The 21,128-nt window shown below is 41.0% G+C and overlaps 1 protein-coding gene across 5 annotated transcripts in view; it reads left to right on the forward strand.

Annotated features, from left to right (window-relative positions):
* FMNL2 (formin like 2) overlaps positions 1–21,128 on the forward strand; it is a 326,764-nt gene that overhangs the window by 212,393 nt on the left and 93,243 nt on the right. For all 5 annotated transcript variants that reach the window (XM_065931549.1, XM_065931550.1, XM_065931548.1 and 2 more), the window contains exons 3-4: positions 6,117–6,197; positions 11,491–11,567. In XM_065931549.1, coding sequence (XP_065787621.1) covers positions 6,117–6,197; positions 11,491–11,567 — 158 coding nt within the window. The remainder of the gene's footprint in view (positions 1–6,116; positions 6,198–11,490; positions 11,568–21,128) is intronic.

Raw genomic sequence — 21,128 nt, forward strand, 5'->3', positions numbered from 1 at the left:
GGAAGCCCAAATACTTTCAGCTAGGAAGAAAAATCATTCAAGCTTAGAGAGCTTATGATGTGCCCCAAAGCACACACACACATAAAAACCCTTTGAATTTTCACCATCTAAATTTATAACAGGAGCAGAATAATGAAACATTAATAATGGTGTAATGATGGTGATGTCTAATTTGTCTCTAAGGGTGTTTAAGCAGTTTGTATAGCTTTGCTTAATCCACTACTGAAATAGAGCCGGTGACCTGTGACTGTTCCAAACAGGGAGAAAACTCAGCACGAAGTGTGTCCCCCATGAGCCATTCATTTCCTAGAGACTCACTATAGTTTTTTTTTTTTTTTTTTCCTGTAAACCTCAGAATATGAAGGTATAAGATAAACTTGAATGAAATTCTGTTTGATTTTGGAGCTGCTTATCCAAATAGAATTTATGGAGCGGAAATGCTTATAACATGCTTGTTGTAAGTCCAGGCAATGCAAAATTAACCTCAATTAAGTAACTTCTTATATAATTATACACATGGATGGAGAGGATGCAAGGGATCAGAAATATGCTAGGTGAGTGGAATGTCCAATTCCAAACCTTTATGCAGAAAGGCTTTCAATGACAGACTTTATTAGATTTCAGTGGGGAGAGGGCAGCATGGAGGGAGGCCCCAGAGAAAAAGTTCAGCTGGTTAGAAAGAATCCAAGGCTGCCTGTCTGTGTCTAATAGAGAAGGCCATGTTGTAGCATAGCAGACGAGTTCCATGCACTGTGACTTACCTAATGAATCTAGCACTTCTCTCTCACAGCCCCTTCATTTAAGTTCTTTAAAGAATGACCTGATTTTCTTTCTTTCTTTTTCTTTTTTTTTCTAATTGGAGTATACATGCTCAGTCACTCAGTCATGTCTGAATGTTTGCTACCCCGTGTAGTCCACTAGGCTCCTCTGTCCATGGGATTATCCCAGCAAATATATTGGAGAGGGTTGCCATTTCCTCCTCGGGGGCATCTTCCTGACCCAGGGATCAAACCTGCGTTTCCCGTGTTGGCAAGTGGATTCTTTACTACTGAGTCTCCAGAGAAGCCCTTATTGGAGTATAGTTGGTTTACAATGTTGTGGTAGTTTCTGTAGAGCAAAGTGAATCAGTTATATACACATACACATATCCACTCTTTTTTAGATTCTTTTCCCTTACAGGTCATTACATGAATGACCTGGTTTTTTAATTTGGGTTGCCGTAGACTTGAACCATGGTCATTAGTGGAATCCAGTCAATGCTTTGTTTATTTTTCTTATCTGCAGGGCTGGCCTGTGTGTAGTCAGTGATTTTGCTGGTGGCCAGTGGGGAGAGGGGACACTGGTGTAAGCCTTAGTGGATTGAGTTGATGAGAAATGAATGTATAATTATGGAAGTCACTAGGCAGTTTCAGAGCCATGAGAGATACAGCACAAGCTTATCTGCAGAAGTCCTTTAGCTATGACCTGAGTGTGGCTGACATATCCAGCACAGAATCCACTGGGTGTGTGCCCAATCCAGAGTGTGTTCAGTCTCTTTGTGTACTTTTAAACAACAACATAACTGTAATTTATGCGAGAAGTGACTTGTATATGGCATCTAAAAGAAGTTTAATTCTTTGAACATTATTAAGGACTGGGTGCCAAGTATTTATCTATATATTAAAACTCAAAGTAGAGCATGTTTTTTGTCTTTTAAAAACTTATTCTATCAAAAGCAAGATGGGCACACTTATTACAGTATAGTGAAAAGAACAAGGACCAAAGTCAGAAAACTTGAGTTTGAATCCTTGATCTGGGTGTGTGGGTGTGTGTGATTTAAGGCAAATCATTTACTCTCTGAGCTTTGGTTTCCTCATCTGTAAAATGGACTTAATATCTACTTGGCAGGTAGGGAGGCTTGAGTAAATTAAGAGGTCTAAAGAATATGGTAAACTGTAAAGTGTTGTTGAAAGATAAGTTGATTATCTTTGAGAAACAGAGAGTGCTGCTCCAGAGGAAAGGGTAATTGTGCTCTTGGACTTGTATAAATGAAGTTGCTTTTAGCAATGGGAAGACATTTTCTGGTCGTTACCAGAGAAATTGAATTACTAACACTCTAATTTATCAAAATAAAATATTTGCAAAAGGCTCAGACAATGGTCTGTTCTCCCCTCTCTTTCCTCCCATGGTTCTTTCAATGCAGTTTGTCAGCAATAGTGTCCTGAATAGTAAGAAATGGATTTGGGTTCAGTTCTTTGAGTGTTTATAGAGAATGATTAAAACCCTCAGAGCCATTGTTATTTCCCATCTAGAAATATCTCATGAAGAAAGTTCAGTCACGCAAGGAAATAAATAGCAGGAGGTCAGAGTGCTAGTGATGCTGCTTGATTAGATATTTTGAAAGGAATTTGTATTTTTAAAGCTCTTTCAGATGGCTTATTCATTCCTATTGACAAATCACCAAATTTTTATCCCTAAGAACCATATTTCTATATAATGTAACTGAAGTTAGGGGTTTAATCTAATTAAGCTACGTTTATCAATGATGTTGAACAAGCAGGTAACTAGTTATTGAAAATAACATGTGGACTATGGAGTCTCAGAAGTGAGGATGATAGAAAACTGCAGTCACACCAATTTTGAGTTTCAATGCAAAATCTAAAATTTTAGTACTCAGAGGAAAAAAATATTCATTTAAATAAGCATAGTGCCAATAATCCACCCAAAGTTCTTCAAAATAAATATGTTTTGACGTGGTACTTAAATTCTCCAATGTATTCCCCCAAATGTTTCTGTTTTCCAAATGGTCATGTTGAAGATAGACAGACAGAAAAGGCTTGGTGCATCAGGTGCTGGATTTATAACTCAAACAGTAGCTCCTTTTGAGGTTAGACAAACAACTCGAACTTGTAGGAAAATAGTTGGGCTTTGTATTTTTTGTCCATAAAAATTTCACTTGAATCCCTGGAGGTAGGCAGAGCCGTATAGTTTTTTGAGAAGTCACCATGATGTAGACCCACTGTGTTTTATTTTTAATTTAAAAAAATTTTAATAACATTTTGAAACTTATCTACAATGATTATCTTTTTGTTTATTTATTTCTTGGTTGCATAAGCAGGTAGGATCTTAGTTCCCCCACTGCATTGGAAGCACGGAGTCTCAACCACTGGGCTACCAGGGAAGTCCCCTGACTGTGTTTTAAAGCATCAGTTTTCTTCATTTTATGTTTCTTAGAATTAATATTAGTAAGTTACTCAGACAAGTGAAGAAAAAATGCCTAAAACACAATACCAAATCCTAAGCACATTTGAAAAATTATGCTTGTTAAATTTGGACCCTGTTCACAATTTCAAAAGATTAATTTTAAGGAAACTAATCAAGCCAACAGGACCAGCAAGTGTATCTATTTGCAAAAGTCCCTCTGGGTAACAAGACCACAGTCTTAAGTAAGAAACAGAAAACTACCCTAAGAAAGAAAGTGGGATTTTACTAACTTAGTGAATGTCAATACATTATATATGCTAGTCAGCCAAATTATTTTAAAGGAATAAATATAGCTCTTATGGTGTGAAGACATTGTCTACAAGAAGAAACATTAGAAATCTCTCAGTAACTGTCCACAGATTTAAAATTTTAGGTCCTCAAGCAAATGCTGCATTAGCCAGAGGTAAACTTCACTGAGTATCGTGTGTTAGGAACTTTATAGAGAGAGGCAAGGAGTATTGGCTATAGAAGAATAGAATACGATATGAGTTGTTGCTGGTCATGGGATGTCTAAAAATTTGGGTAATTGGATTGTATTATTAAAAAGCATTGTTTCGTTTATATCCAGATGTATGTATCCCTGGCATCAGCTGCTGTCATACACAAGGTTGGAAATAATAACTGGTTCCTAGATCACTTATCAGTTCATTTTGGAAATGTGGTGCTTTTTTGATTCTTTTAGCCCTCAGCTGGGCTATTGCTAAAATCCTGTGACAGTTGGATCCTAACTGATCCCTTAGTGGGTAGTGTTTAAAAAAAAAATTAGGACTTGATACACAGACACAGTGGCACCCAAGATGTCGAATATGTGTGAATCATTATTTAAAAGTTGCTTGTGGGATTGAAAATTCGGGGGGATAATTAGAAATAATAAGCTGACCCTTTTTTTAAACGGTTCTGTGGAGAGTGTGTTTGTGTATTACGAAATTTGCCATGATCATTTTTAAGTAAAGGGAAAGTATTGATAGGCGTCTCACTATAAGCCACTTTCTTTTAAAGTAATATTAAAAAGTAATAAAATACATTTTTTCACTAGTAAAATGATCTTTTGATAATAATAAGATTTAGCAATGGAAATTTAGCATTTCTAAATCTGTAAGCAAAGAAGCCTTGAGTGGACCAGGAAGAATGTTGTGGTTCTCTGTGTTGAAGAAATACAAATTTATATGGGATAAACAAACACTTATTATGCTGGCCAATTGTCAGCATTGTGAAACACTGAATTCCATTTTGGTGTAAACAATAATCAGGCTAAAAATAATTCCTAGGAAAACATCTTTTGAGTTGTGTGTAGGAAAAAACTTGATAAGAATTGTTCTGATTTCATGATGAATTTTTGTTTTTTCCCTTTTGGAGCTGATTTGTATAACCTTTTTCTGTGTGTCAAATACAGCATGTATACAGGAAAAGCTGTGAAATTTAAGAATAGCATAATAAGTAAGATACAATTAGCACAGTGTAACTACTGGTAGGTCAAAAAGAACATTGCCAGCCTCTCAGAATCAGTCTGTATTCCCCTTCCCCGTCTTGGTCCTTGACTATTATTTTTATGCAATCACTCAGCTGTGTGTGTATATGTGTGTGAGAATAAACCACCCGTGTGTGTCCCTAACCGTTAGTATTTAATTATGCCTCTTGTTAAAGAAATCATGTATTCTCTTTCATCTCAACATCAGGTTTATAGTGCTTCGCTGTGCTAAGTCACTCCAGTCGTGTCCGATTCTTTGCGATCCTATGGACCATAGCCCGCCAGGCTCCTCTGTCCATGGGATTCACCAGGCAACAGTACTGGAGTGAGTTGCCATGCCCTCCTCCAGGGGATTTTCCCAACCCGGGGATTGAACCTGCAACTCTTACGTCTCCTGCATACGCAGGCCAGTTCTTTACCACTGGAGCCCCTTGGGAAGCCCCCACAGGTTTATAAGATCCATCCAAATAGCACTGTGAAGTACAGTGTGTTCTTTCTCATCAGAATATAGTTTATTATGATATGCCTATAATATAGTACTTAACCATTTTATAGTGTGGGCCTTTGGATTTGTCCAGTTTACTACTACTTCTGGTTTGGACTTTATGGCCTATAAAATCTAATACACATGGACATGAGTTTCTCAAAGTGTGGTCCTTCCATCCACAGCATCGGCATGAAACATGTTAGAAATGCAGAGTCTCAGGCCTCAGCCCAGATCTACATTCAAATATCACCTGAGATATATGTGTTATATATACATATATTATATGCTGTTTCAGTGATTGTGCCTTTAATCACAATATTTTGGGGTTTTCTGATTTGGAAACTGCCTTAGGAATCCTTTAATGGCCACACACCTGCACACAAATATGCACATACTCACTGCAATCTCTGAGGTAGCCTCATTGCTCATTTTTGAAACAATTTAATTTTATCTAGTTTGAGTCAAATTTTGGGTATTTCCAAAGATAAAATAAATATTCAAAAGAAAAAGATCTGCTAACAAGAGCTTCAAAGAATATGCAACAGATGGAAGACCTGCTGAAAGAGGACCCTGCGCACAGTGTAGGCAGATTATTTCCAGAAAGGGAGCTGCAGAGCCCCGCGGGAAAGCAGGTCAGACTCTCAAGTTGAACAGACATGGGTTTGAATCCCCTGGTGTCCCTGACTCGCTGCTTCATCTTAGGGAAGGACTGAGTTCCTTTAAGTTTCAGTTTCCTCCTTGGCAAAGAGGGGATAAGAACATCTACTCTGAAGATTCAAAACCGATGACTCTTTGCAGCACCACAGTCACGCTGCGGGTGCGTTTCGGCTTTGGATCAGCGGCATCAATCTGTGTGAATATGACTTTCATGCCTTCAGAGCTTTCATGCTTTTCACTTTACTTTCGTGCTTCCTGCAGGAACGATTCCAGGTGAAGAACCCTCCCCATACTTATATTCAAAAGCTCAAAGGCTATCTGGATCCAGCAGTAACCAGGAAGGTAAGATGGATTTGTTTCCACTGCATGTTGTCGCTTCCTCACTGGCTGGGACAATCCTCGTGCCCTCGAGGAGACCTTCCTTCCTCTCTGTTATAAACTCTGCCGGTGCCTCCGGGAAAACAACCCTGGAGTTGTTGGAGCCTGACAACATGAAAAGACAAAGAAAAAAGTCATCCTCTCTTGAGAATGTGTTTAAAAGTTCTTTCCTGAGATGGGAGTTGTCTACCTCTGATGGTTATTGAGTAGCTGCCATTTATAATTATACTGGGTGGTTAGTTCAGCTCGGAGGTGTTCAGGCCCCCAGAAAAACAAGGCCTCGCAAAAAGAATACTTGTCTTCCATGCCTTGGTGTGTTTCCAGAGACCTTGAAAAATCACTGGGGCTTTGTCATCCCAGCTGTGTGCTCACATCCTGTGTTGATGCTCTTCGCGGCTTCTCCCCCAGCCGTGCCCCAGGCCCCGAGAAGGTGAGGAGAGAATAGCTGATTCCATTCTCAGCAGACTCTCTCCTCTTACAAACAAGCTCTGCTTTGTGCAGCCACACAATTGGTTTAAACTGATGCCTCGTGGTAAAGCATGTAGCCTGGCACAGCCCGCTGGGCCTGGATCAGCCCTGGGATGTCTCAGGGCAGACCCGCCCTTGCTCACGATGGGTGAAGGACCCGTCACCAGACAGCACTTGTTTTTCGGTTGACCTGCCACAGCTCCTGCTTTCAGGGCTGCCCTGACAGTATCTTGAGCTGAATTCCCTCTGTTGTTTCAGCACGTGACTCAGGAGCAGAAAGGCACACTTTCCCTAGTTAGCTGCTGTTTCCGGGCCTCTTGGCTCAGAGATACATTTTAAAATTTTGTTTCCTGCTTCCATTCTAAGCACTGCCCTCCCTCTGCCGAAAGAAATCAAGCAAAGGAGAACAACTATTATTTCCTTTGGGGTGTTTCCTGGCCCTTTGTCCTGTGGTTGCTATGTAGACAAGCAGAAATGAAGTCTAGGAGTGATGAGGCAAATGGTCTGTGGATCTCTGCTGTCACCTAGACGCCGTGTATGACATAGCCTCCTCTTCTAAGAATGTACCCGTCAAAGTATCCTACTACCCTCCTCCTAAATACGGTACACATATTTCTTTTTAACACGGAACTTCTGTCAGGTCCCCTAAATGAGACAGCTGCTTAATTTTTTTTATTTTATTATAACTTATTTATTGTTAATTGGAGGATAATTGCCTTACAATATTGTGTTGATTTCTGCTGTACATCAGCGTGACTCAGTCATCGATATACATATGTCCCCTCCTTCTTGAACTTTCCTCCCACCTCCCACCCCATCCCTCTAGCTTGTCACAGAGCACCAGGTTTGAGCTCCCTGTATCAGACATCAAATTCCCACTGGCTGCCTATTTTGCTTATGGTAATGTGTATGTCTCCGTGCTACTCTCTCAATTCATCTCACCCACTCCTTACCCCCTGTGTGGCAACTGCATCATTCTCAATTTCTTTCTTGTGCCCTTCCCCAAGGATATCGCAGCCTTCAATCTCATCAGATTAGAGGAAGTTAAAGGAAGGTGTACCCATATGCATAAAACAGAACCCAGAAAAGAAATTCTTTCTTTTGCACAAGGGCAGCAAAAGTCTACATGAGAAATATTTTCAGAAATCCCCTATCTTGTAAAGCTTCTGGCTAGGTGGCTTAGATCCCAGCATTGAGCACACGCGTCCTGAGCTCTCTCTGTGTGTGTTCAGTCGTGCAGTCGTGTCTGACTCTTTGTGACCCCATGGACTGTAGTCCGCCAGGCTCCTCTGTCCGGCAGGAGTACCAGGATTCTCCAGGCAGGAGTACCAGACTGGGTAGCCATTCTCTTCTCCAGGGGAATCTTCCTGACCCAGGGTTGGAACCCAGGTCTCCCACATTGCAGGCAGATTCTTTACCATCTGAGCCACTAGGGAAGCCCCAAGCTGGATGTGACAGAATCCGATACAGTTCTGAGAGGTTCCCCTCACCCAGAGTATCTCCCATCCCCGACAATCACCTCAACATTTGTCAAATTCTTTAAAAACCAAGATATGAAAACTCCTAGAGAGCACCTAGACTCCAGCCCCGATCCTCATGGGGAGGAAGATGGTTGGAGGGAGGAGGTGGCATCTTCTGGCCCAGTTCCAGTTCTCCCTTGAAGGATAAAGGATAAGGCAAAGGATGCAAAATGCAAAGCAACAACAAATCTGCTGCATAGAAAGTGTCTTGCTTCCTTGCAAATAACTTCATAAAGAGACCCCAGTCAAAGGATGTCTCTTTGGACTGACCTTTGTTCCTGACATCTCTGCCCTGGCCTTGTGTGTTCATCTGAATGGTTGTATTTGGCCTGAGCCTCATCTTTCAAGATCAGTCATTCAGCTCTCAGGAAAAAACCAAAAAACCAAACACCTAAAATGGACATTGGATCAATCATCCCCGCTTTAGTAAGAGTTCTGTCAGGAGCTGGCAGTAGGAAATGATCTGTTCCACTCAACATAATTGTCATGCTTAAAGTCTGGAGAAAAGGAGATTTTGCCTGGAGTAAGGCGTGGCTTGCAGTTAAAATGAGTTTACAAGTCTCAGTTGCATTATGGGGTAAAAGATTTCTAATCAGGCTTTCCATTTTAGCCAGACAGTCTAAACCAAGCAGTCTCCCCTTAACTGCATCTGGAGTCCTCAAGTACTTCATTCATTAATCTTTTGTTCCCATTGAATTGAAGATTCTTAATTTGCTGTCTTCTGAAAAAAATTTCTTAAGCATATTCCATTTCTTCTAAGTAGTTTTAAATGAAACCCTGTAGGGCAGGGAAGGAAGAGCCTAAATTAGATATCTCTCCAAACCAGCCTCCTTATTTAATATACCAGGCGGGTCTCAGTCTGCACTTCGCAGGGGTGTGCTCATGTCTGGCGTGGAGAAAGGCGACAGGCCATGAAGAGAGAAGTCTGGTTCTCTGTGGGCGCTGCAGATGTAAAAGGAAACCTATTATATGGGTCTCCAGGGCTTAGCTGTCTCCGTGGACTCCTCCCTGGGCCTGCCTTTTACAGAGAGGGCTGGAGGAAGGCTGAACTCTGCTAATAAATGGTACCCAACTCTTTTTTTTTTTTTTTTTTGCTGATTCCCACAGGCACACAGTTTCCCTTTGAAGTTTTTTTAAAGCATCCTGGGTACATTGTACAGATGCAGAGTGTTGGCAGTCATTATGTGTTAGGGAAGTATATGCCAAGGTTCTTTGGTGCAGAGTTCGACTGAAATTCAAACAGTTTGCCCAGAGAACAGAACACGCCGTGAAGTCAGTTTAGTTGTGTCTCAGTTAATCCTGCAGTTGCAGAAGTGTAGCGCCTTCCATAGTAAATGGCTGATAAATATTATCTGCTATTGTCGTCATACCTGTTCTCACTGTATTTTGTGCTACGTTGTTTTGATATGTGCCTCTTAGTCCTTCTGCGGATCCTCTGTACTCTGTCAGATCCTTGGTGCTACCCCGGTTGTCCTTGTCATCCTGTCTGAGGGATGACCTTGCCCAGAGGAAGCATAAGGCTGAGTTAGGGAACCAGCACAGGTTGCGGGCGATGAACTATGCATAATGCATAGCTGAGTTGTTTCCGAGAGGCACATGTGCAGACAGCCCAAGGCTTGTGACTCCGCCGTGGGACTGGCCCCTCTGGAGCAGCCAGCACACTTGGAAGTGGTTTCCTCAGCTGTGTGACCACAGACCAGTCCTCGTTTGCTGGAAAGCTCACCAAGAAACACTGGGTGTAGATGTCCCTCCAAACTACAGATGACTCTGTTTTGTCTTAAGCCATTCTTGACAAATTGGGGCTGGCTGTTTCTTCATGGCATCAGGGATGCTTTAATTTCACATGTCCTGGATGTTGCACCCCTGAGAGCGTCTTCAGGGTGCTTCAGGAACGGCAGTCAGGGGGAAACTTTTGAGAGTCTTTGGAGAGGCAGCTGGTAGAGAAGCACAAGGACCTTCAGAAGAGGAGGCAAGGGTAACTGGAACCCATCTGTGTTGAGCAGGAGTCCAGTCCTCCCGGGGGGCACCAAGGCCGGCCTGTGGCAGGGCATTCCCCTCCCCACAACCTGGAATCCTCCATTCTAACCTTCCTCGTGTCCTTTGTCCTTGGGACGCCTTTGTCTTTGGAGCTGGATGACCCTGTTCCTTCTGCAGTCATGGCAGCGGAGAAGGAGCCCTGGTATCCTGAGGACACATGGAATTTTGATAGGCAGGGGAATGAGGAAGGATATTCGTCAAGTAGAGGGAAGTGTCTGGAGGGGCCTTCCACGTGAAGTAATGCAGAAAGAATAAATATAGCAGGTCTGAGATCGCCACCTCAGAAAGGCATGCTTGCAAGGTTGGCTTTCGTTTGGCAACTGGACACTTGAATTTTGGGGGAGTTCCCAGAATTCCCTGTTGATGATGACTCACTGTGCCTGAAGTGTTGATGCCAACCACATGGTTTACGCAGAATGCCTGTTTTCCTTCTGGAAGTCTGCACTTCTGGTATGTGCTCGGCACAGAGTGTTTAACTGATGAGCCCCCAATAGAAATCCCAGATACTAAGTTTCTGGGCTTCCCTGGGGCCTCAGTGGTAAAGAACCTGCCTGCCAATGCAGGAGATGTGAGTTCAGTCCCTGGGTTGGGAAGATCCCCTGGAGAAGGAAATGGCAACCCACTCCAATATTCTTGCCTGGGAAATCCCTTGGACAGAGCAGCCTGGCGGGCTACAGTCCACAGGGTTGCAAACAGTCAACATGACTATGTGACTGAATAATAGCGCTGTTTCCAATGAGCTTCCATGGTCGAAAGCATTTCACAAATATTGCCATTTGTCACCCATCTCAGGAGAGACTTGGAAGCATGTGTCTGGTTTCCTCTGGACTTTACTCTATGCACCTTTTCCTTTAGTGGATTATACTTTGTAACTTTTTGCTGTAATAAATCCTAGCTGTAAGGATAACTATATGTTGGGTCCTGTGAGCCCTCCTGAATCACTGAAATGAATGATTTCAGGGACCCCAACACATAGGTATTGTGGGGTAGGGGGAGAAAAAAGCTACTTAGAGACAGTTATTGCATGAAATAAGTCATTTTCCCTAGTCCTTGTGCATAAGCTGACTGTTAACAGTGAGAAAAATTTATGTGCTTTGCAAAAAAGAAATGTGAGAGAAGCCCGCTTTAGAAGCAGAGATGTTTCTGTATTCTGTTAAACTTATTACAAGTAAGCTACAGTTATAACACTTGCTAAAATATCTTTTGTGAGACTATGTGTTCTTGAATTATAGAAATTCAGACGGCGTGTTCAAGAATCCACGCAAGTGCTAAGGGAACTGGAAATTTCTTTAAGGACCAACCATATTGGGTAAGTGTTCCCACTGAACATTTTAGCTCTAAAGCTTTTGGACACTTAACAGAGTGACTGAATCATATCCAAAGAACTAAGCTTCCTTACTGTTCATCGTAAGTTTTGACTGAGGTTTAGACGGGTGGAACCTTTTAGTTCTTGAATTGCTCACTGTACAAGAATCAGTAGAGGCAGGACAGACGGTCCTAGATTTGGGATGTTGATGAGAATAGTAAAATTGTTTCCTTGCATTCAGTGATGGTGTATGTAGAGTGATTCCCTGGAAAGATAGGAACCCCCAACAAGTAATGTAGATTGAGAGCCTGGAAGATTTTGAAGCCTTCCCTGGAGTTCTTTGAGTTGGTTACTTGAAGCTGCCTCATACTTTGCTCACTTCTCTGGCCAAAAGAGGGCAGAAGCTGGAGCAGTGTCACTTCACATACCTCCTTGTGTTACTACTTACTTTACTTACTTTGTTCTGAGTCTCTTCTTCCTACGTCCCCAAATTTCAGGACCATGAAGTGTAAATCCATACCATGAAAACAAAGTTTGGGGAATCTTTGCACTAACCATTTCAAAGAGTTTTTCATGCAGCAGCGTGGTTGCTTTGCCTCCAGCAAATACAACTTCGTTACGCACTCCCTTTCTCTAGAATTGTATGGCAGAGTTATATAGTACTTTCAAATAGCGTGTTTTGTCTCTAAGGCAGATGATATCAATATTTTCTTCTATAGCTTCCATTCTTTCCAAGGTACCTGTTTAACACCTGGCAATTGTTTAACCCCTCTGGATTTTGATTCTTTGAGATTTACAAGGGAAAAACTATAGACTTTAGGTCTTTAAGAATCTTCTCCTGTGATAGGTCTACTGGAAATGTAGGTCTACTGGAAATTTTACATGTTTTACATGTAAAACAAGTTTTACATGTATGTTACGTTTTTGTTTTTCAGACTCTTGTAAAATAATTACCCAAATAACAGTTTACTTCTTCTTCTGACTGTGTTTGGTATAACCCATCCAAGTGGTTATTTTCCACAGTTATTTCAGCATATGTGTTTTTTTTTTTAAGTCAAAGAAATGTAAGGTTAATTTTTAGCTTCAGAGCCTGGGTGAGAATATTCATTTCCTTAAGGATAATTTCACATGCTTCGCACCTGGAGAGTGAAATATTTGGAAAATGAACTGATTCTAACCTAAGGTTGATAATCACCTTTGTCTCAGAAAGTGTGCTGTAGGACAGTGGATCAGAGTGACATGAAACTAGAACTGGAAGAGATATTTAGGATTGCTTAAATTGATTGCTCGTTTCACAGATTAAAAGAATTAAGGGCCAGAGAAGGTAAGACTTCCCCAAAGTTGACGGCTGTAGAGCCAGATACTTTGTTCAGAATGCTGTCCTTCTGTTTATCTGGCCTCATCTGGCAGTTCTTTCCCTGAAAGGAAATAAGTTAATCAGGGTTCTGGGATCAAAGCAATGGAGCTTGTCTGTTGGGAGTGAAAGTGGTGGTGATTTAATATAATATAGTTGGGCATCCAGAGTTTAGGAAATTTAAATACTTTGCAATATTCAGGGATCCGGAACTAGATTCCACTAGGTAAGGCCAACCCCTTATTGTTGGCACTTCTTCTTGACTGAAAATGGTGGGTTGATCTGCAGCCAGGATTTCTACAAATTGTTGAAAAGCATTTCTTCAAGCATTGCTGAAATAATGTGAAATTGACCATCAAATACCAAGGCAGGGCGATCATTTCCAATATAAAGTTGGCGGAGTAGAGGCACTCTGGTTGGGTAGAAGCCAGTACAAATCTGCAAGCAATTGGAGTGGTTTGTTGTTTAGGATACTATAGGCACATTGAAAGAGTTTTACATTTTTCTTTCATCTTCATCAGCTGAAGTTTTCCCTTGTCTACTACCTATGTGAGATGCTTGGAAAATTTTGGCATTAGCAGCACAAAAATTCATGAAAGTGCATTGTCTGGCATACCCTTATATGGAATGAAACCACACACCAGGATTTTGACCTAATTTGCTTGTCCTGAAAACCCAAACCTGAAATGGACTCTTCTTTATGAAGCTAACTGGCTTGACCACTTTTGATGGGGAAAAAGTTTTGAAAAGTTAGGAGTGTGAATATAATCAATGAGTACAATGAGAAATTCTGGAAATGCAAGGTGCTATAGAGGGAATCCTTAGATTTTTAATGCTCTTTGAGATACCATATTAGAAAGGTAATTGGGTGCTTATTTGCCTTAGGGAAGGAGAGATCTTGACCTGTTTTTGCCATGCACCCTTATCAGTTCTTTCACTTAAATTATTATACATAAAGTCTCTGTATTTATCATGTGACCTAAGTTAACTTCTCATCTATAAAATTATAATAATAATACTTATAGGAATGTTGTAAGGATTAAATGGAGCTTCCCAGGTGGCACTAGTGGTAAAGAACTCATCCGCCAATGCAGGAGATGTAGGAGACACAGGTTCTATCCCTGGGTCAGGAAGATCCCCTGGAAGAGGGCATGGCAACCCACTCCAGTATTCCTGCCTGGAGAAGTCCATGGACAGAGGAGCCTGGTGGCCTATGGTCCATACAGTCTCAAAGAGTTGGACACTCCTGGAACGACCTACCACACATGCAAGGACTAAAGAAGATAACTTATGAAAGACCCAATATAGGGTTTAATGCAAGGTAATTACTCTCAAGGCTTCTCTGGTGGCTCAGTGGTAAAGAATCCGCCTGTAATGCAGGAGACATGGGTTTGTCTCCTGGGTTGGGAAGATCTCCTGGAGAAAGAAATACCCACTCCAAGATTCTTGCCTGGAAAAATCCTATGGACAGAGGGGCCTGGCAGGTTCCAGTTCATGGGGTGTCAAAGAGTTGGACATGACTTAGTGACTAAACAACAACAGTTACTCTCAATATATGATAACAGTTATTTGTTATGCTTGTTGAAAATAATATTATATAATAGGACAATGTTGTATAATAATGATATATCCCTAAGGAAATCCATGCAGAAAATGTTACTTTCTCTATCTAAAAGTATCCTGATACTTAGGAGTTTATGATTCCCTGAAATGAAAAGGGAACATTACCTTTAAAAACTACTTGTCCTGAAAAAAAAATCATTTTTGGCACATGCTTGCCTTTCAAGGTTAAAATCTGGGGCTCTGCTGTGATAGCATTCTAAGCTACAGCTTTGTCAAGCAAAGGGTGTGTTCTGAGTTTTGATATAAGCCTAAAACTTTTTAGGCGAATGGTCTTTTGAGAAAGAAAATTAATTTTTTTGGAGTCAAATTGAAATAAGAAATGGACTAGAAATAATCTCATTCACTTATTCTCAGGAACTATAATAATAGAGAAGAATTGAATTATGACTTACCCAAGCCCTTGAAATGACTTGAAATACCCTTGAAAGGAGACAAGTACTGTGAGAACACATTGGCTGTGCATTATGAACAGGCAGCTGTTGTGACATTTTGAACGCTGGGGTGATAACATTCCAGAGGCACTGATGGTTGTGAGCTGGATAGATTTGATAGGTGTTAATCCATGAAACTGTATTGTAGGCTCACTCTCTTTGCAGGTAATTTATTTTAGTGAAACTGCCTATTAGGATAGAAAATTACTTTTCATCCTGAGTGCGAGGTCATAGAAGATGCTTCTGCTTCTTAGAAGCATATGATGCTTCTATGCTTCTCAAAGATGCTTCCTTGGTTCACTGTATCTCAATGGGGAGATGAGAATAGGCATGCGATTACAGGTGGGAGGTACACGTCAGCAAGGAGAAGAGGAGGATACCTGTAGAAAGAGGAAAGAACTGAAGGATGTGAGGTGAGCATCTTCTTTCCTGGGCTTCTTTATGAAACAGTGCTGGCTGGGCCAGGCCGGCAGAGGAAACAGAACGGCTTAGGCTGGGTCTTAAGGGTGTACACCACCTATGGTGTATATGTAACAAGGTACCCTATGATTATTTCATTGTTGTTATTGTTGTTTAGTTGCTAAATCTTGTCCAAATCTTTTGCAACCCCCATGGACTGTAGCCTGCCAGGCTCCTCTGTCCATGGGATTTTCTAGGCAGGAATACAAGAATGGCAGGAGGGTTGCCATTTCCTTCTCCAGGGAATCTTTTTGATCCAGGGATCGAACCAGTGTCTCCTGCATTGACAGGCAGATTCTCTGCCACTGTGCCACCAATGAAGCCCTTAATTCATTCTTAGATGGTGCTTTTTGGAAATTCACGAGATCGTTATAATTTTGTTCTGTGTTAAGCAGTGTATTCAACAAGTTAAAAGTGTTACTTCTTAACAGATTTTTTTTTAAATTATTATTGCTCTTGACCATTGAACCTCCCATTTTCCAGATGGGGGAACTTGAGAATCAAGCAATTAAATATCTTGCCAAAGTCCACACAACTGAGAAGCATTAAGGTTTGAACCTGGAGATGTCCAAATCTAAAGCTGTTAGCCAAACCAGCAGTTTAAAAAATTTTTTATTTCAAGACTCCTTTACTCCCTTAAATTAATTTGAAACCCAGTAAGTCTTTATTTCTGTGGATTTTATCTATTAGGGCTTCCCTAGTGGCTCAGACAGTAAAGAATCTGCCTGCAATGGTAGAGACCCAGGTTTGATCCCTGGGTAGGGAAGATCCTCTGGAGTAGGAAATGACAACTCATTCCAGTATTCTTGCTTAAAGAATTCCATGAACAGAGGAGCCTGGAGGGCTACAGTCCATAGGGTTGCAAAAGAGTCAGACAGGACTGAGTGACTAACACACTATCTATTAATGTTACTATATTGGAAATTTGAACTGGTAAGTTTTGGATATGCTTATTTTAAGTAACTTATTACCTCATTATAATTACTAGTTGTAGATATAGAAATATAAAATAATACACATCATACAGCATTGATAGCATGAAAATAATTATTTTCCAAAGTAAAAACAAAAATTAGTGACAAGAATGGCTTTGTTGTTTGTGCATGTTTACAAATCTCTTTAATGTTTCACTAATAGAAGACATCTGGATTCTCATACCTTTGTCTGCATTCAAGTTGTGATTTGTTTTGATTTATGTATATGAGGAAAACCTGGCCTTAAACAGATACGTACTTGAAAAAGTTTTAAAATTAACCTTTTCAGATAATTGGGCTTCCCTGTGGCTCAGCTGGTAAAGAATCCACCTGCAATGCTGGAGACCTGGGTTCAATCCCTGGGTTGGGAAGCTCCCCTGGCGAAGGAAAGGCTACCCACTCCAGGATTCTGTCCTGGCGAATTCCGTGAACTGTATAGTCCGTGGGGTCGCAAAGAGTCGGATACGACTAAGCGACATTCACTTCACTTCATTTCACTTTCAGGTAATTGTGGCCAGAAATCACCAAAATTCAAAAGTGGTGATTTTTTAAAGTTAGTTGCAATGTGGAATCTGAAGGCATATCAGTGAATTTTTGTACTCTTTTACACTAAAATCTGTTGTGCTATCTTGCACTCTGAATGGGGATTTTTACCCATGCACCATTTTGAAACATCATGAAAAAAGTCATTTAAAAAATGTTTCACTGAGTTATCCTGATCTTTCAAACATAAACACACTTTATTCTACAATATAAAAATAATCACATTTGTTAATAACCACCAGTCTCGTCAGAATATAAACATTGGGAAGCTCTCAAACTCATGGTGGGGAATACCAGTGTTCTAAAAGTCCAATTTTTGTTTGTAAACTCAAATTTTATTGACAGAAAATATTCTCAATTCTTTTCCTCAAAATGGCAGGTTCACTTCCTTCACTTTTGAGAATATCTGATGGATACCCAAGGTAGAATAACCATAACGTGTCTGTCATTTGACATTCCATGGAAACAGTGCCTGGGTCAGCTTGCAGATCTAACAGTTGTATCCATGCTTTTCCTCACGATCACGTAGTTCTTGGGCACGCAGCAGAAATGCTCTGTGGGCTTCCCATTTTATCACACAGAATTAAAAAGATGTATCCTCAAGGAGCAGGCTTCAATAAAATCAGGAATTTTAGCACTTCACTAAGAACAGTTTTAAGTGAAGTTCACTTTTTCCCCCTTTTAAAGTGCTTGGGGTGAAGAATGCAATCAATAGGTGTATTCACTGGTGGTAGATTTCATTCACATTTCTTTTGTGTGATCAGTGCAAGTGTCACAACAGTGAGAAAAGCAACTACTCAATGTTTCTATGAAAATAGGCTTCACTTCACAGACCCCTGAGAGGGTTTCAGGGACCCTTGGTGGTCCTTGGGCTATGTTAGAGAAACAGAAACAGTTTGAGATGCTGTCTCGCAGAATAGATGTGGTCGCTGATAATGAATCTGAGTGATACTTAGCCTTCTTTCTCTCCCTTGTGTTTTTTTCTTTTTTTTTTTCGTGATTTGTCAGCAACTGCAGTTCCTTTCAGATGCCTGTGGCATCTCTGTAAGGAAAGTGGCAGAACAAATTCACCATTTGTTCCTTCATCTTATGTGTCTTGCATCTGCTTCATTTGATCTTACACATTTAAGCCAGTAATGTCCTTTGAGACTTTATTTTCTAGATGAGAACAATGAGATTCTAAGATTTGGGAGGGAATCAGAGGGAAGACAACAGTAATCTGGAAACAAAGCTTTGACCTGACCAGAGTAAAACAGTAACTATTGGCACCTGCACTTAGCGCCCTTCCTTGAAGAAGTTTTTTTCCAGAGCTATTTCTCATTATCACTGTGCCTTCCAGCTCTCCAGCAGCCGATTTGGAATTTGCCTAAATTCAAATTTACAACGCATGGTATTTACATCGAATCTGTGAGGTACTCAGTAATGAGGCATGCTGTCAGAATCAGAAACAATTCTACTTTCCAAGACCTGTAATCACCCAATTTGAAATTCTCCATACTGGCAATATATTAAAGAGCATGTAGCATGCACAGAGGTGAAAATGGAAATTTACTACAGGAATCCTCAATTTATGATATGTCATAATCAGGTACCTAATAATGCCCTTAAAGATACTGTTTTTGAAAGTTGCCCTCTTTTCATCTCTACCTGTTTGATTTCCACAGTCTTTCATTTCCATAGAAGTTCACTGTCACCTGTTCTCTCTGGTGCAGAATATGATTATTGTTTTCTGTAGCCCAGAGCCTTTTTGCTGAGATGAGTATACAAACCTGATACCACTTGACAAAAGGGGTAAGGTAGTGAGCTGTGATGGAGTTATATCTTATTCTTTCCTAAATCATCTGCGGGGGTCTGAGCCAAACTGAAGACCCAAGGAAGATCTCACAGCTTAGAAAATGAGGTTAAAAATGAAATTAAACCTTGCAGAGACAGGACACGTTATGCTCTCACCTATTTTTTGGAACTGAGCGGTGGCTCCTGCCTTTCATTTTGAAATTTATTTTTAAGGTCTTTTCACTCAGTCATCAAGAACAAGCAGGGGTATTGATAAGGGCTTTGAAATAAAAGCCCATTAACAGGCTTTATAGTTGCATCAAAATATATGCATATTAGTATTTTGAATCAAGAGGATTGAGCTGTGGCTGTACTTGGCTATTTCCTACCATTTCTTCCTTCCTTTAAAAAAAAACAAATCTGTGAGTCATTTTGCCTCTTCTCCAGTTTGTGGCTGAACTAAGTGAGGTAAAGCGTGCTAGTGGTTGAGATGAGACAATGGCAGGTCCTTAGGGTGTCCTGGACCATTTATGTGTTTTAGAGGCAATGTCTGGAAAATCAACAAGAAGAAACTATAATGACTATTTTTCTCAACTCCTAAATTAGAGTGTTCTTAAGCCTTTCACTGTGTGGATCACAATAAACTGTGGAAAATTCTGAAAGAGATGGGAATACCAGACCACCTGACCTGCCTCTTGTATGCAGGTCAGGAAACAATAGTTAGAACTGGACATGGAACAACAGACTGGTTCCAAATAGGAAAAGGAGTACGTTGAGGCTGTATATTGTCACCCTGCTTATTTAACTTATATGCAGAGTACATCATGAGAAACACTGGGCTGGAGGAAGCACAAGCTGGAATCAAGATTGCCGGGAGAAATATCAATAACCTCAGATATGCGTAGGACACCACCCTTATGGCAGAAAGTGAAGAAGAACTAAAGAGCTTCTTTATGAAAGTGAAAGAGGAGAGTGAAAAAGTTGGCTCAAGGCTCAACATTCAGAAAACTAAGATCATGGCATCTGGTCCCATCACTTCATGGGAAATAGATGGGGAAACAGTGGAAACAGTGGCTGACTTTATTTTTCTGGGTTCCAAAATCACTGCAGATGATGATTGCAGTCATGAAGTTAAAAGGCGCTTGCTCCTTGGAAGGTAAGTTATGATCAACCTAGACAGCATATTGAAAAGCAGAGACATTACTTTGTCAACAAAGGTCCGTCTGGTCAAGGCTATGGTTTTTCCAGTGATTGTGTATGGATGTGAGAGTTGGACTGTGAAGAAAGCTGAGCACTGAAAAATTGATGATTTTGAGCTGTGGTGTTGGAGAAGACTCTTGAGAGTCCCTTGGACAGCAAGGAGATCCAACCAGCCCATCCTAAAGGATATGAGTCCTGAGTGTTCATTGGAAGGACTGATGTTGAAGCTGAAATTCCAATACTTTGGCCACCTGATGCAAAGAGCTGACTCATTTGAAAAGACCTTGATGCTGAGAAAGATGGAAGGCTGGAGGAGAAGGGGACGACAGAGGATGAGATGGTTGGATGGCATCACCGACTCGATGGACATGGGTTTGTGTAGACTCCGGGAGTTGGTGATGGACAGGGAGGCCTGGTGTGCTGTGGTTCATGGGATCACAAAGAGTTAGACACGAGTTAGCGACTGAACAACAACAACAAATATGGGCCACATAGCCTATGTGAAATCAAGAACACTCTGAAAAGTCTGGACTCTGTGGTTTTCTTTCAATTTAAAAAGATGACGCCCCTCCCTGCCCCGTCCAGCTCTGGGGCTTTCTACTGTGCCCCCACTGTGGAGGGCTAGTTTAAATCATGCCCTCAGAGCCCATAGAACCAACCAATGGGAAGGCCACAGAGAGTGCTAAAGGGCTTGAATTTCAAGAGCAAAGGTAGTCATCCAATTCAATAGTGAGTTCCAACCTTTCTTTAGTCTCCTACCAGTTTTAAAAGGAAAAAAAGATATTTTTTTTTAATTTTTAAGTTTTAAGGATGTGCACTTAAGAATGCCCCATGTTTTCTGAGACCTAGCCACATAGGGAGTAATTTAAAATAAATGAAATGAAAATAAGGATCTGGAAGCAGACACTGAGATCATGTATGAGGTGGTGGTGTGAAGGGAACTCCAGCCTCTCCCAGTGGCCAGCCCCTTAGTTCTGGTTGGCTTTCCTAACAAAGCCACTTTGTGAGACCCAACAGGTCATGTATTCTTTGCCAGTGTTTCCCCTCTAGGTCTCTTTTTGCACATGGCTGTGTTAAGTGCATACATTTTGTGATGGCCTGCTTGGGCACTGGGGGAAGGATGATGCAAGCTGTCTACATTTTCCACCTTATCGCTTTCTGGACCTACCTGCAGACCTGAGGTTACATTATGCAGGTGATAGGACCA

The sequence above is a fragment of the Muntiacus reevesi genome, chromosome 3 (assembly GCF_963930625.1).
Source record: "Muntiacus reevesi chromosome 3, mMunRee1.1, whole genome shotgun sequence".
Classification (NCBI taxonomy): Eukaryota; Metazoa; Chordata; class Mammalia; order Artiodactyla; family Cervidae; genus Muntiacus; species Muntiacus reevesi.